The sequence below is a fragment of the Zingiber officinale genome, chromosome 6A (genome assembly GCF_018446385.1).
Source record: "Zingiber officinale cultivar Zhangliang chromosome 6A, Zo_v1.1, whole genome shotgun sequence".
Classification (NCBI taxonomy): domain Eukaryota; kingdom Viridiplantae; phylum Streptophyta; class Magnoliopsida; order Zingiberales; family Zingiberaceae; genus Zingiber; species Zingiber officinale.
Window position 1 is genome coordinate 121,490,576 of NC_055997.1, and position 16,640 is coordinate 121,507,215.

Genomic DNA, 16,640 nt, shown 5'->3' on the forward strand with positions numbered 1-16,640 from the left:
GACAGACATTATCTTCTACCCTCACTCCACGGGTATTCGGAGTTGAGGGATCGGGTGGAGCTTCAACTGACTGACAGGTTAGTTTTTCCATATATTTTTTCCCTGACTCCACGGGTATTCGGGAGTTAAAGGACCAAGATAAACCCTTAGCCGATTGGCACGACTCCTCGATCAGGTACGTGACCAGCTCTGCTCCCTTTTTACGGTTATAGGAGCTGCTATGGCTCCCTGATAAGAGAGTGAGATCCTAGTACTTGATCAAAGACTAGGGCCTTCGATTTTTGATCGGACACTAGGGACCCAGCTCCCCACTCATACACTAGGGACACAGCTCCTCGCTCTTACACTAGGGACACAGCTCCCCGATCATTGACTCGCAGTACGACTTCCCAATCAGGATCTAGGGGCCTCGCTCTTTGATTACAGGCTAAGGGTCTTACTCTCCAATCAGGGACCAGGGGTACAGCTCCCCGATCAGGTGTGCTGCAGGCTCTGCACCCTTCACTAGGAGGCTCTGCATCCTCTTACTGCTACAGGCTCTGCACCCTTCGCCATCAGGGTCTGCATCCTCTTATCACTACATGCTCTGCATCCTTCACCATGGGGTTCTGCATTCTTTTATTGCTATAGACACCTCACTCTATTATTACTATATGCTTTGTATTCTCCACTTGTTTTGCGTGCTTTTACGCCTACAGGCTTTGCTCCCTTATATGGCTATGGGTTTCACTCCCTTTGATGGTCAGGGCTCAGATTATTCTTCTCCCTGACTCCGCGGACATTTGAGAGTCAAGGGATCGACACTATTTCTCTTACTGGCTGTACGGGCATTTGGGATTCGAGCCAACCGGTTGACATCACTTCGCCATCAGGTATGATAAAGGCTCTGTCCCCTCATATTGTTATGGGCTCCGCTTATATGGGCTTCAAGGCTTATCCTCCCTCGGTCGGAGTCGAGTTATCGCCACTGGTCTCGGACCAGAGTATCACCACCGGTCTCAGATCGGAGTATCGCTAACGATCTTTCGGTCGAGTTTCCACACCAATTCTCGGTTAGGCTTCCAGACCAATGCTCGGTCGAGCTTCCAGACCAATTCCTGGTTAGGTCTCCAGATCAAGTCCTGGTCAGACCTCCTGAACATTTCCTGATCAGGCCTCCAGAGCATTTCTTAATTAGGCCTCCAGAGCATTTCTTGGTCAGACTTCCAGATCAATTCCTGGTCAGGTCTCCAGATCAAGTCCTGGTCAGACCTCCTAGACATATCCTGGTCATGCCTCCAGAGTATTTCTTGGTCAGACTTCCAGATCAATTCTTGGTCAGACCTCCAGATCAATTCTTGGGCAGATCTCCAAATCAATTCCTTGTCAGATCTCCAGAACATTTCATGGTCAGGCCTCCAGAACATTTTCTGATCAGGCCTCCAAAGCATTTCTTGGTTAGGCCTCCATAACATTTCCTGGTCAGGCCTCCAGAGCATTTCTTTGTTAGGCCTCCAAAACACTTCCCGGTCGGGATTCCAGACTCTCGCCCCAGTGCGAGTTATAAGTGAGCATGCTCTCACGCCCAACGACCGACAGGTCGGGTCCCAGACTCTCGCCCCAGTGCGAGTTATAAGTGAGCATGCTCTCACGCTTCCAGACTCTCGCCTCAGTGCGAGTTATAAGTGAGCATGCTCTCACGCTCCTAGACTCTTGCCTCAGTGCGAGTTATAAGTGAGCATGCTCTCACGCCCAACGACCGGCAGGTCGGTGTCCCAGACTCTCATCCCAGTGCGAGTTATAAGTGAGCATGCTCGCACGCCCAACGACCGGTAGGTCGGTGTCCCAAACTCTCGCCCCAGTGCGAGTTATAAGTGAGCATGCTCTCACGCCAAACGACCGGCAGGTCGACACTCACTCCTCACTTGTCGCTCTGCCCGGCACTCATCATTCACATTTCGCTCACCACTGTTGCTCGGTCGACACTTACTGTTCACCTGTCGCTCTGCCCGACACTCATCATTCACATTTCGCTCACCGCTGTTGCTCGGTCGGCACTTACTGTTCACCTGTCGCTCTGCCCGGCACTCATCATTCACATTTCGCTCACCACTGTTGCTCGGTCGATACTTACTGTTCACTTGTCGCTCTGCCTAGCACTCATCATTCGCATTTCGCTCACCGCTGTTGCTCGGTCGACACTTACTGTTCACCCGTCGCTTTGCCCGGCACTCATCATTCGCATTTCGCGCACCGCTGTTGCTCGGTCGGCACTTACTATTCACCTGCCGCCCTGCCTGACACTCTCAGTTCGCATTTTCGCTCACCGTTGTTGCTCGATCGACACTTACTGTTCACTTGCCACCCGGCTCGGTACTCTCAGTTCACGTTTTCGCTCATCGATGTTGCTTGGTCGTTTGCTCGACCATTTACTGTACCACTCGGCTACTCGTTTTATGCCGATTGATCTATCGCTTGACATTTTTTCTCCATCGCGCGCAAGTCATCGGTCGCCCATTGTCGTTCCGCTAGCTTGGGTTTCTCCCTATTGCCCAGGCGTCACTCTCTCTATTACCCGGTCGCGATTTTATTGACGCTCGGTCGATATTTTTCTCAGTCGTGCTCACAGTTTCGCTTGTCCATCCTTCTCTCTATTGGTCAATCACGATTTATTGTCGTCCGGTCGGCGCTCTCCCGGTCGCAATTTACTGTCACTCGGTCGGCGCTCTCCCGGTCGTGCTTACGAATTTACTCGTCCCAGTCGTGATTTACTATCGATCGGTCAACATTTTTCTTAGTCGCGCTCACAGCTTCGCTCGTCCATCCTTCTCTCTATTGGTCGATCACGATTTACTGTCGCCCGATCGGCGCTCTCCTGGTCGTGATTTACTGTCACTCGGTCGATGCTCTCCCGGTCGCGCTTACGGATTTACTCGTCCTGGTCGCGATTTATTGTCGCTCGGTCGACACTTTCTCGGTCACTCTCACGGATTTACTCATACTTGTAAAATACCGAAAAATGACGAATAATGATAAGGGAATTTTCTGGAATTTTTAGAAATTTTTCTGAAATTTTTCGGAGACCGTATGGACGAGTTTACGGGGATAAAATTGGGCCCCAGGAAAGCTTGTTTATGCTACCAATTTAATTGAGGAAATGTTTTATTTTCCTTTTTAATTTCTTTTCTTTTTCTTTTATTTCCTTTTCCCATTTCTTTTCCCGATCCTCGCCGAACCTGCGCCGCACCCTTGCGGTTATCTTCTCTCAAGCCAACCCGATCGCCCCTTCTCCTTCTACTTCTTCCCTTCTCCTCCGTCCCTGCACAAGCGCCGGCGAGCACGAGCCACTGCCGGCCGAGCCCGATCAGCTTTCCCTCTGCCGTTGCCTCGTCGCCGCAGAGATCTCAGTCTACCGCCGGCCTCTCCTTCTCTTCCTCTCCCGAGCGTCGGTCGCCGACAAGTATCCCGTGCCCTAGCGACCCGCGGCTCCCTCACCCTCTTGCGACACCGCCGGCCTTCTCTTCTCTCTTCCCTTACTGTGTCGTGCCCTAGTTTGGGTTCACAACCGCCGCCGCGCCTCTGCATCCAGCACTGTCGCCGGCCACCAGTTCCGACCCAGCACCGCCGTCGACCTTGTGCCCTTTTGGGTTGTGCCCTAGGTCTCTCCGGGTTGTGGACGGAAGCAGAGCAGTCCGAGACCAGCGTCTCGGTGACCATGACCTGCCGCCCGACGCCACTGCTTTCCCCTCTTTATTCTTCCGGCAGCCGGGTTTATGCCACCACCTCTTCCACTGATCACAACCACAGTTCTTGGCGTACGTTTTCAGGTTAGGGATTATCTTCGACCTCTATGTAGGTAATTTTTCATTGATATGGACTCCAAGTGTGTGCTACTTGATAAGTCCACCATGTGCTCGAAGTTATGTCTGTGAGCAATGAGGTGTTAATTAACTCCTTCGTCTCTGGTTGTGTAGGGGTTGGAGACATGAACGTGGTCGTTCGGTGTTCGAAGAAATGTGTCGGACATCCGATAGTCAATCACCTCTGTTCTAGCAATGAGGTAGAGGTAAGAGTAGTTCAATTAAGAAGTTATGACTTCATGATTAGAGTAATTGATTTAGGTATGGATTATTATTCTAATGAGTTGATTAGGGATTAGGAAAACTAATCCTAATTAACCGTTGGATTTAATTTAGGCAGATTGAGGTTTATGGATTAGGGTTTTCCCTAATTTAGTCTTGTGGATTTTATTTAGCTATTTAAATTTTTATGAATGTTAGCTAAATAAAAATATATATTGATTGACACAGGACCTTGACGCAAGATGATATCTCGACGTCAGATTTAGACCGGATACGATCCTTCTTATTGAAGGCGGATACCTCTTGACTTATCTTTTATGATATTGTCAATTGGATATGCATAGTATTTTATAGCTACAAGCAATGATCATGTTTGTCTTTGATATGTCACGGTTTGATATCCATAGCATGTTCTGTTTTGTCGTTTGTTATGTATCCAGGTTTATACCTCGTGAATATTGCCATGAGTACCTTTAAGTGGCATACCATGCTTTACTGAGTTTAGGACTAGATTCTGGATTTTTATTATCTGGCATGCGTACCTATATTTTTATATCATATCTGATTTGTGTACCTAGACCCTTTTGCTTTGATCCATGTATATTGTTGGTACATATTTTTATGGAGATGGATATGTTCAGGACCTAGGTTGTTATACCATAAAAGACCTGTATACCCTAGATCTGTGGATTTGACTTACTGGTACTAGGGTACATATTTTTATATATATATGTATTTGGTTCAGGATATTGTCATGCTTAGTGTCATGCACCATTCACATGATTGCATGCTGCGTGATAGGCTGCTCCATTATTGTAGAGCATATCGTCAGTTTCATCACTGTTCGGTGCTCCGTTGGTCCGCTCATGGGTAGCATGACGCAGCGTGGTAGCACGTCAGTTTTGCTCTGTTCGGTGCTCTGTTGGTCCGCTCATGGGTAGTGTGACGCAGCGTGGTAGCACGTCAGGGATCCCTCCCCGTCATGGTGTACCGAGAGATGAGAGCATTGTACTCCCCCATTTATGATTTGGGGTAGGAGTATATGTGTACTCCGAAAGCATCCCGTCCACTCGGTCACTTATCAGGAGTAGTGACGTCAGAGTGCACGGTTGTCACATCCCTACCCACTCGGTCTCACCATTGTGTGTGAGATGGCTGACTGGCGTCAGGGGTGACCATGTCATTGACATCATACGCATTGATACATTTATTGATCGTGCTTGCTGTATTTGGTTGGATGCATATGTTTGGCATGTATACAAGATTTATGACACTCTCGGTTTGACGACCTTTTTGTTCTGGATAGGAGTTCCTGGTGAGTACAGCTTCCTCAGTTACCTTTCAGATTTGTATTTTTCCTATATATGATTAGGAAGTTGTATTCCATGTTTATTGCTGTTAGATATATCTTACTAGGCATGTCTATTGGTATTCGCTGAGTTGTTGAACTCACCCCGTGGACACTATCTTTTCAGGTATCAGGTTGTTTATGGAGTCGTTTGGAGCATCCTGTCTGCTGGTCCCCATGTCACATCAGAAGACCTGTCTTTACTGTTGTCCATTTGTATTTTGGTATTTTGTGTATCTATCTTGTGTTTCGGTTTTGTTTCCGGAGTGGTGTTATGTTGTTGTGTGGTGTAAGCCTAGCCGGCTAGCAGTGTTTTATTTTATTTTGTATTGGCTTGTCTTTATGTTTTTCTGCTGTGTTGGTTTTGATTACAGCCGAGTGGGCTGATAGAAATATATATAACTGCGTGGTTGTTGTTATATTTGTCCAGCCGTGTAGGCTGAGATTATTAACTGCGTGGTTGTGTATATATGTTTAGCCGTATGTGGTTGATATATATTATGCCTGTAGAAATGTTTCAGATTGTCATCTATACAGGAGAGGTGCTGCCGAAATTTTCTTCGGACAGGGACTCCCCCGGGGCGTGACAGTATTGGTCGTGATTTACGAGGACGACATTTTCTCGGTTGCAGACTCAACATTGCTCGTCCATTGTCTTTCGTCTCGCTCAGCAATCGCTCGATCACCCTGCTCAGCATCGTCCGATCGTCGTCTTGATATCATTCGACATCTGCTAGATTGCTCTTTTAACACTCGCTCGGTATTGCTTTTGCCGCTTGGTCGACACTTCTTTTCGTCGCTCTGTTGGGCGCTCGCCGTTTACAGCTACTTGTTCGACGTGATAAGACGAGCCTAACGATCTGATTCCGTGTTCTGTAGTGATTCTGTTTTGAGCTTGGTCTAGTCAGTCGGACTTGCGTCTCTTTCGACTAGACTTGAAGGGGAGACTTGTGATGTGGATATAGGGGAAGGGCAAAGAAGAAATTGGGGGGAGGAAGGAGGACATTTGAGTCTTTTGGTTGGTTAGGCTTGAGGAGAAAAGGAGGATGCACTGTAGCACGCGGGGGGGGGGGGGGGGGGTTCGGGCTCGTTTTCTGCGGCCGCCGCCAACAGGGAGCAAAACCTTCCTCCTTCCCAGACTCCTCGTCGACGTCGGCTGCTGACCTTCACTTCTTCTCCTCTCCCTCTCCTTATCACGCTGCCATGACTTCCCTCTGGAGGTCGTCGTCGACGGTGCCTCCAGCCGGAGCTTCACACACATGGCCTTCCCCTGCCACTGCCACCATCACTGGTGCCGCCAACTTCTCTCCTCCCTCGACACCGCACTTCTCGCCCCCTCCTCTTCGCGAGGCCGCCGCCGGATAGATCGGTCGCTGCTCCCATTCTCTCCTCCACATGACGCCGACAACTTCCTCCTATTCTCCCTCTCTCACGCTCTCTTGCGAGACATCGCTACCGTCCTCATAGCGAAGCCGTTGCCGTCGCCGGCCAGCCGACGCCTCCCTTCTCCCTCACCTCCGACTTCATTCATCTCTCCTCTAGTCGACCTCTTCCTTCGGGGCCTGGATGCCATCTTAGGCATCACAGCCTGGTGGCCCCTCTCGTTGCCTTCGATGTCCGTCGACCATCGTCGCCGCGCAACCCTCACTGCGACCGTTGGCACTGCAAGCAGTAGCGGTCAGATCTCATCGTCGCCTCACATAGACTAAGCACGCAGCTGCGACCCCTTCCTCCTTATCGACGCCCTTCTCTTTGTACCCTGCCCTCCGGGACCTCCGCCCACCTTATTGTCGTTGTGAGATTGTCGGCTGATCACACTCGTGCAAAATCTGCTCTGAGCCAATGTAGATCCCTCGTCGTCGTATGCCTCCGACCTGCGTGCCCCTATTGCGTTCCCCGCCTTAGTGTCGCTATTGTGCTCCAGCTTTCGTGTCGTTATTGTGTTGCGGCTCGTGCCGATCTGGCTTGTGCGTTGTGTTCATGTCTATGTGTAGTGTCTCGGCCTGCGTGCCGATGTCTTATCTCGGCCTACGTGCCGCTATCATATCCCGGTTTGCGCGTCGATCTCGTGTCCCGGCCTGCGTGCTGATCTCGTGTCCCGGCCTGCGTGCCGATCTCGCTTCCTAGTTCGCGTATCATCTTCCGGATCCAGGCCGCATTCGGCTCCGTGCCGCCAGACCCAGCTCCACATCCGGCTCCGAGTCACCTGCTCTTCCGGGTCATGAAAACTCACCAGCGCCCCATCCGAGGGCGCCCCCGGGCCAGGGTATGTTTTCTGTACTCGCCTCTCGTTTATTTTATTATTATATTATTAGCCTGTTACTTATATATTCGTTGGATCCGCCTCGAGCCTCGAGGTACCAGGGACCGGGAGGACCCAATCACTAGCTGTAGGTAGCGTTGACCAGAGGACTTTTGAAGATTTGGTCAACACAGAAGTCATCTCAGCACACCCCTCCTCCGGGACATCGCGACTCGGTCAACGTTCTCGCCATCTCACCCAGCGGTCTATCCGACTCACCTTCCGGACGAGATCAGTTAGAATCTGGTCAGCCAGAATATATACATGCATGTATAAGGGTATTTTAGTAATATCATATTTATATATTAATTACATACATTATAATTAGAAGATAGAGATTTTTAACCGACAAGATTCTGGCTAGTAAGATTTACAGATAAGTTTTTTATTGATCATTAGAGTAAATTAGGAAGTACGTGTGGTGGTCAGTCCAGAAGTTCATCATTCTTTAGCTACATTCTTTTTTAATTGGCCAGATTCTGGCCAGTAAAATTTACAGATAAGATTTTTATTGATCATCAGAGTAAATCAGGAAGCATATGTGATGGTCAGTCCCGAAGTCCATCATTCTTTAGGTACATTCTTTATTTAGAGAATTTTTTTTTATAAATATAATATAATTGGGATTTGAATTATAAATATTTGGATGATAATCAAAATATTTTACTGCGATACTATGATCTGTGAATAATGTTGCTGGAAATCAGCAACGAGATAAAGTGTCATTAATAAATTAATAAAGCCCATATCTCAGTGAATGTGAGACAACAGTTATTATATAATTATCATGTTATATTTAGATATTTTCAGCTTTTTAAAGTTAATATATAGTTTTTAAAAAATGAATATGCACACTAAGAAGAGACATTAGGAAATGTTTTTTTTAAAGTAAAAGATGATATCTAGATAAATTATAGGGGCATTTTACTTGGCACTGACCCATGGAGAAGATTAGGAAATCAACCCATATCCTCCCAAATGCTGATAGGTAAATTCCTTTTTTTTCCTAGTAATATCGACAATCAATTTCATAAAAGTATATTATTTTAAAGTACATATATATTTAATGACAGTACACAATCTTTTTCCAGCTAGTTGGATCTGAATTTAATTCGAGAAATTAAGAATGCAATTCAAATTTCTCTTCCAATAAATACATTAAAATATATTTTTCTTTCGAGTTGGCACAAGTAGTTTGCATGATTATTTACTTTAATAAGTAGAAAAATATCCTTCATAATCGTATTCTATTATGGGTCAGGCATATTGAACTACTGTTTGGAATGAATGATATTAGTTTTTTTTTTCTAATTAAAATATATTTAATAATTTATCGGAACAGACAGGATAAGACAGGTATTAAAATCTAGAGAAAAGAAAAAAAAAGTAAATACATTTATTTATTTCAAAGTAGTTGGAGAATAATTAATAAGAGCCGATCATTGTTTTTGTTTATTCATTTCAAAGGGGTTGAAATATTTTAGTCGAAATATAAGGACTAATAATTTCTCAAGTAGTTGTCACAATAAAAGTTTTAGTTGTTTTCTAGAGGCGGTCTGACACAAGTGTTTGTTTTCTATGAGCACGCTAGCAAAATCTATGTGCGTTGTATGGGCAAATAAAACAATAATAGTTTTATCATTTAACATTTAATTGGAGAGATAAAATTTAAAATAATGGTTATGAAAACTAATACTAAAATGAGTAGATATAAAATATATTTGATTTATTGATGAATTCGATTGTGTTATTTGTGTATTCAAATATATGCACACATGGCGAATAAAATGGAGCCTCGGAGTTGAGTGAAAGTCTAAAAGATTGGTTAACATAACGGCCAAAATTAAGGAGGGGTTAGCATTCAGATCAGTGCAGTTGATCATCTATGCCAAGAGATTATCTAAACGGACCCTTGAGTCTATCTAACTCTGAGTCCTTTGGTAATGATGAAATTCTAAATCTGAGTTAGTACTATCCAGAGCCAAGTCCCTTTCATCACAAATTGGATGTTTGGTTCGGAGCGGCAGAGCGAAGGACGAATCTTGGATAATATTTCTTAAATCTGACCTGATTATGCTTGCAATGCAATCCCCAATCGAACAATCTCACATTCTTTTTTTTAGTATTTTATATTACAAATGACAGAGAGTATTTTATATGTAAACTGATCCGGTGGTAAGGATCGGGGGCCCATATAGGAAGGGGTCAACGGTACGGGAGAGTCAAAGCTCAGGTTGAGAGGGGAGGAAGTCACCTGCCCGATCGGCCAGAGTAGATTCTGTGCCGGCACGAAGACAGCTCTACCTTGGATCGAGCTTCCGACGCTCACAAGCTCCCTTATAAAAGAACCGCTATGTCGAGTGGTCAATCTGCTTGGCCAAACTGCAGAACAACTGGCTTGTACCCCGTTCGAGTATGTGACTGAGCGGCCTCCTCGCGCCGGTCTGAGGTGCATGTATAGTCGAGCACCCTGGAGACTGAGCAACCAGCCCGTCCGACCCAATTAGAGACAAAAGGCTTAGAAGAGGACAAAAGGGGCAGCTAGTGATATCATTTTCGAGACACCCGCCGCCGACAAATAGCATGGTCGGCGATCGAGCCGTACTGAGGATCATACGGGGGAAGTTTCCGCTGCCGTGGTAGAGATATGCTCGGACAGTTGCGGTATGGCGTCAGACACATTTTTCTGACACAACCATTCTGAGGTATGTTTTGAGGAGCGTACACGCCTCGGGAAGCGTGCAGGCGCCTCTACGGGGTCCTATATAAGGATCTCCTGACTTCGGTGGAAGTATGATTTTTCTCCTCATCTATTGTAGCCACAGTCTCTCTATTCTGCCTCTATTTCTTCCCGCCATCGTCTGATTTGAGCGTCAGAGGATCGTCGCCGGGAACCCTCTCCCGACCCGGCTTTGTTGCAGGTTCATCAGAGGCCTACGTCATTGTGGAAATCACCCAGAGATAGTAGAAAACGCCATGTCCCTAATTTTCATCTGTTCAGCGTACGGACATGATCATAAACTATATATACTAAAAGCTTTCACAGTGTGTGTGGTGGGTAGATAATGTTGAAAAGACCCATCCAAATTAAATGATAATAGGAAATTGTCTTCCTTAATATCTTCAATTAAAGTTACATCATCTTAATAACAATTCATCAATACGGACACAAGCAAGCACATTTATTTGATCGGCGACATGCCGTAATTGTACGTAGGCATGCATCAATCATTAATTAATAATCAAATTTAACGAGGCGAATTCCCATGGTGTCGGCGTTGGACGAGACGGCCACTTGCACCGGGAACTTGCTGATCTCGTCCGCCCACGGGTTGAGGTCGGGGTCCTCCGCCGCCGCCTTCACCGTCCGGAGCGCCCTCCACACGGCGCTGTTGCACTTGAAGCCGCCTCCCAGGGCGATCTGCCACACGCGGTCGCCCTTGCGGACCCGCCCCTTCGCCTCCGCGTACGCCAGCACGTACCACACCGAGCTGCTCGACGTGTTGCCGAACCGGTGCAGCGTCATCCGCGACGGCTCCAGGTGCCACTCCGTCAGCCGCAGGCACCGCCCCATCTCCTCCACCACGCCGCGCCCTCCCGTGTGGATGCACACGTGCTCCACCGCCCGCGTGAAGTCCGGCACGTACGGCTTCGTCTCGCCGGCTGCCTTGTTATTCATGATCACCCTCTTTGCCAGCCACTTGGCGACGTAGATGAGCTTCTCGGAGGCGGGGAGGATGAGGGGGCCGAGGGTGGTGAGGTTGATGCGGAGCGCGTCGGCGGCCACCGCCATGAGGTTCTTGGAGAGGGAGATGCCCAGCTTGCCGTCGGCGTCCACCACCTGAGCCGCCGCCATGAAGCTCTGGTCCTCGGCTCCCGTGTGCGTGCGCACCACGTGCATAAGCTGGTACTTGGATCTCCGCCGCTCGCTGCGCTTGTTGGTCAGCAGCACGGCAGCGCCGCCCACCCTGAACAAGCAGTTGGACACCAGCATCGACCGGTCGTTGCCCTCGTACCTACAAGACTCCATTGTTATATCCAGTAAAATATTATTAATAAATTAAATTATAAGGAAAATATTTATTTTCTTAAAAATTGAAACATTTTTAAAATTTTACTTTAAACATGGAAAATCTCCGGTAGATGCCTGTCGGAAAGGCTTCGATCGAGGTTAGGATGGAGGATTATCGATCTCCATTACGTACCTGCCGCCCATGGCGGTGTTCTCGATGCTGATGACGATGGCATACGAATTCCGGTTGAGCTGGAGGAGATCCCTGGCGAGCGCTATCGCAATCGGACTCGCGCTGCACCCCATCCCGCCGAGGTTGAACGTGATCACGTCGTGCCGGAGCTTGAACCGGTTCACCACCATCGCCGAAAGCGACGGCGCCGGGTTGAACAGCCCGCAGTTGACGATCAAAATGTCGACGTCCTCCGGCCGCAGCCCCGTCTTCTTCAGCAGCGCCTCCACCGGCTCGAACATCACCGCGCTCGCCTCCTTCCGCGCCTCCACCGGATGGTTGTACGACGGCGCGAGCAACACCGTCTCCGGCAGGTACGTCTCGTGGCCGAGGCCGGAGCGCTCCAAGATCCTGCGCTGGAACTCCAGGTTCTCCGGCGAGAACACGCCGGCGAAGTCCGACATCGATATGAACTCCTGGGTCGACTTCTTCGGTTTGTAGCACGCGATCTCCATCAGATACACTGGCCGCGGCCGCACCAGGAGGTAGATGATGAGGAGGCAGAGGAGCAGGCAGCCGCCGAGCACGGCGGTGGTCGAGTCGAGCCAGCCTCGGAAATCATTCAAGGAGACGGACGCCGGCGCCTGGATAAGGAAGAAGGTGAGGAAAAGGAAGAGGAGGATGTAGACACCATGGGAAAAGAGGTAGTCGACGGCGAGCTTCGCGTAGCGCTCTGTTTCTTTAACCATGTTGCCTAATTAAGCTAAATTATAGCGTACGTAAATGATAACTATATCTAAGTTAATACTGATTTGCAGCAACGATGGAGAATTTATAGATGCGTCCGCATGAAGAAGAGGATGGGGTCATTGATGGCTTCCCCAATTAGTCTTCATTTCACACGGAAAATAGTAGTTTCTCAACAGTAAGGGCCTCTCAGGATTTTGTTGAAGAGGTTCAAAAAGTTTGAGACGTGGGGTTTTTAGTTTAAGAGTAATTTTGAAAATTTAAAATTATATGTATATTTTTTAGAAATTAATCAACGAGGCTAATAATTAATTAATAATGAGATTTGAAATGTGCAGTCAGGTTTTTTTTACGGTGGAGTATAGTAAATGTTTATGTTTTTGATGTGACATATTTAAAATTCTAAAAAAAAATCTAACTTTTGAGCAAATTTAAAGAAATTACGTCTCAGAGCAATAACTTCTTGTTGCAGCCAGCAAATAACGTGTTAGCAAGAGTTTTAATTTTATAGTTTTCATAACTTCATATTTAATATTCTATTAGAAGTAATTGCACACCATATTATGCAGACATCTTTCACATCATATCTAATAGGATGCAGCGCACACCATATTATGCAGACATCTTTCACATCATATCAATAGGATGCAGAGATTTTTTATGATAAGCAAATGGTTAATTGTACTATTTTAGGTAAAATAATTTTTTTACATACAATAATAAGAAGAAGAAAAGAGACAACTACCAACTACAAATTTTAATGGCGGATCTCGAAGGGCTGATATATATATATATATATATATATATATATATATATATATATATATATATCATAAATTTTAATTTGTTAATTTTATCGCCAAATCAAAATAAATGCTAATTTTTCTTACAATGTAGTACTTGTGGGGATGGAAGTAGGGGTGAGTAAAATATCTTTTACCTAAATCTATTGAATCAAATTAATTTGTAAAATTTGATTCAATTTATTTGAAAGTTCATTTTTTAGAAAAAATATCGTTATTTCGATTAAATTAATTTGATTTATAGAATTTTGAAAATGGATTAAATGGATTTTTTAAATTAGATATTAACAATATTAAGATTTTTTGAAAAAGTGAATGAAATAATAGTTTATTGGGATTGAATTGTGATTTCGATCTTGTTCGAAGTTGGTTGTGCTCGTTTATAAAGAATTATACGTAGTGGAAAATACAAATCAGATACACAATGACACAAGCACAAGAGACAAACCGTTTTCACATGGTTTGGAACCTCAATTCCTATTCCACGGCTTACTGTCCTAATGACATATTGTTGGATTATTATGATCTATTGGATGTGCAAACATGTTATTTTGCCACATGCAGATCCATACGGTTAAGAAACAAACCCATTAAGTGATTTTACTAATGTTTATTTTGGATTTGTATTATAGGATGTGAGGTTAACATGTATAGAACTGATTAACCCTCACTATTATTAATGATAGACTCATAACGGATTAATGATAGACTGATAACGGATGTAGGTCCATCGTATATAAGATTTGATCTCTGTTAGATTAGGTATTTGATAAATTTCTATGCTTCCCATTAGCAAAGAGATTATCACACAATTAGGGGTGTAATCGAGCGCAGCCGAGCCAAGCCGAACTCTTGGATGTTTGAGTTGACTCGTTTATAATCGAGCCGAGCTCGAACTTTATTTAACGAATACATTCATGACTCACGAGTTTATTCGAACTTTTATCGAACCTAAACGAGCTTAATAAATATAAGTTATAAATTTAAATATTCATTAAAAATTAAATTATATATTTTAAAAAAATTATAATATTCTTGTTAAAATTTATAATTTTATTCTAATAAATAAATTTAATATTTTTGTTTATGTTTTTCATAAGTAGAGTGTAAAATCTATAAATTCAATATCAAAGCTATTATTTTTTTATTTAAAAGTTGATTTATGAGCTTAACGAACATGTTAACGAGCTAACGAGCTAAATATTGTGAAGTTTGAGCTTGGTTTGTTTATCTTAACGAGCCTCATTAAACGAACTCAAGCGAACTTTTATCGAATCAAGCTTCGAATAGCTCACGAACGGCTTAACTCATTTACACCCCTACACACAATCATCGTAATTCCTTGAGAAGACCAACCTTTTTTGCTTCTCCTCCTTCTGCACATGAGCTTTAGATTTTGTGGATGATGCTTTCTAAGATGATATCGATTCCATTGCATTTAGATTCTTCATCTCTCTTTATTTTTGTCAATTTATTTCTTACGCAGTAAATATCGATACGAATTCTTGTATTCTAGAATTTATGCGGATTAGGAAATTCAATTTCTATTAAGTGGTATCAGAGTCATTGTAACGCCCCGGCCCGGGCGGGACCCCCCCGGACCAAACCAGGAACGACACCAGAACTACCTATCGGTTTGATGACTAGCTCCACAGACCACCAGAGGTCCTTTCAGCGTGCTTTGTCCTCACTCGCACGCACCCTGGAAAACTTCCCAGGAGGTCACCCATCCTCAGTTTTCTACAAGCCAAGCACGCTTAACTTTGGAGTTCTTAAGTTTGGGCTTCCGAAAAGGAAGGTGCACCTTGGTGATATGGATAGTACCATCTAACCTTTTAAGTCATACTTAACTAGAATCTCAGAACCGGGGTATTACAATCACCCCCACTTAAAGACACAACGTCCTCGTTGTGTAACCACAAATCACACCACAAACAAATCCCAGAATCTCCCTCGCTAGGTGGTGCCCTGGGTGCTCCTACCACAGGCGCACTCACGGTCGCAAGGTCGCTCTGATACCATCTGTAACGCCCCGGCCCGGGCGGGACCCCCCCGGACCAAACCAGGAACGACACCAGAACTACCTATCGGTTTGATGACTAGCTCCACAGACCACCAGAGGTCCTTTCAGCGTGCTTTGTCCTCACTCGCACGCACCCTGGAAAACTTCCCAGGAGGTCACCCATCCTCAGTTTTCTACAAGCCAAGCACGCTTAACTTTGGAGTTCTTAAGTTTGGGCTTCCGAAAAGGAAGGTGCACCTTGGTGATATGGATAGTACCATCTAACCTTTTAAGTCATACTTAACTAGAATCTCAGAACCGGGGTATTACAGTCATGACTGTTACATCGAGTTTTATTGCGATACAATTAGGTTTTTCATTTATTTTAGTGTTTTATGATAATTTTCAATTCACTGGCATAAAATATTTTTTTTCATCGAAAACCTAGTATAGAAAACCTCGGATAGACATGTTTTTTAAATTTTTCATGAAGAACACGAAAAACAACAGTAACCACTGTCATTTTCATGAAAATCGTTGTGTCTAATTCTCAAACAGAATGCGCCATAGGTGTGTGGCATGTTGGGCGAAACACAATGGCGTGCCACGACCGTGTTGAACAACACAAGGAAGCTGTGTGGGGATTTGTATGGATGAATACGGTTGTGTTTCCCAACATGGCAAGACCATGTGACCTTTTGTTAGGGCGTTGTATGCATTGAACATGATCGCACGTTGAGCACTCAATATGATCGGGCCGTGTTAGGTGCTGGAAGCCTTGTTGTCACTCCACCGTTTAAGTTTGCACATTGGACCACTAGAGAACCACCGACGAAGTAGATTACTTCAGTTCAATTCAATTCCCTAGAGTTTTCTTGAGTATATCTATATATATCCTATTAAATTGAACTATTGTATCAGCCCAAAGGAAGACATCTTAGGTAGGTTTATATTTTGTGTCAGTAAACATATGTCTATGTTAGAAGTAACCTCGAGTTGGTCCGAGCTTGGGTTTTAATATTTGACAATGTGTGAGAAAAAAGTCAAGTAGGTTATGGGAGGATTGGATACTTGATTGAGAAAGTCATAACTGAACGTTAAGTAAGGGAAAGCCCTAACTAGAGGTTAGGCAATGAAAAGTCCTAACTAGAAGTTAGGTAAGACAATAAAAGTCCTAGTGAAGTTAAATAGTA

At 45.0% G+C, this 16,640-nt stretch overlaps 1 protein-coding gene across 1 annotated transcript; it reads right to left on the reverse strand.

Annotated features, from left to right (window-relative positions):
* Positions 1-10,798: 10,798 nt before the first annotated feature.
* LOC121997818 (3-ketoacyl-CoA synthase 11-like) lies at positions 10,799-12,715 on the reverse strand. The gene is made up of 2 exons (XM_042552446.1): positions 11,917-12,715; positions 10,799-11,727 (listed from the first exon to the last, which is right to left on the reverse strand). The coding sequence occupies exons 1-2, from the start codon at positions 12,642-12,644 to the stop codon at positions 10,947-10,949; spliced, it is 1,509 nt and encodes a 502-aa protein (XP_042408380.1). The 5' UTR covers positions 12,645-12,715; the 3' UTR covers positions 10,799-10,946.
* Between the last annotated feature and the right edge of the window lie 3,925 nt (positions 12,716-16,640).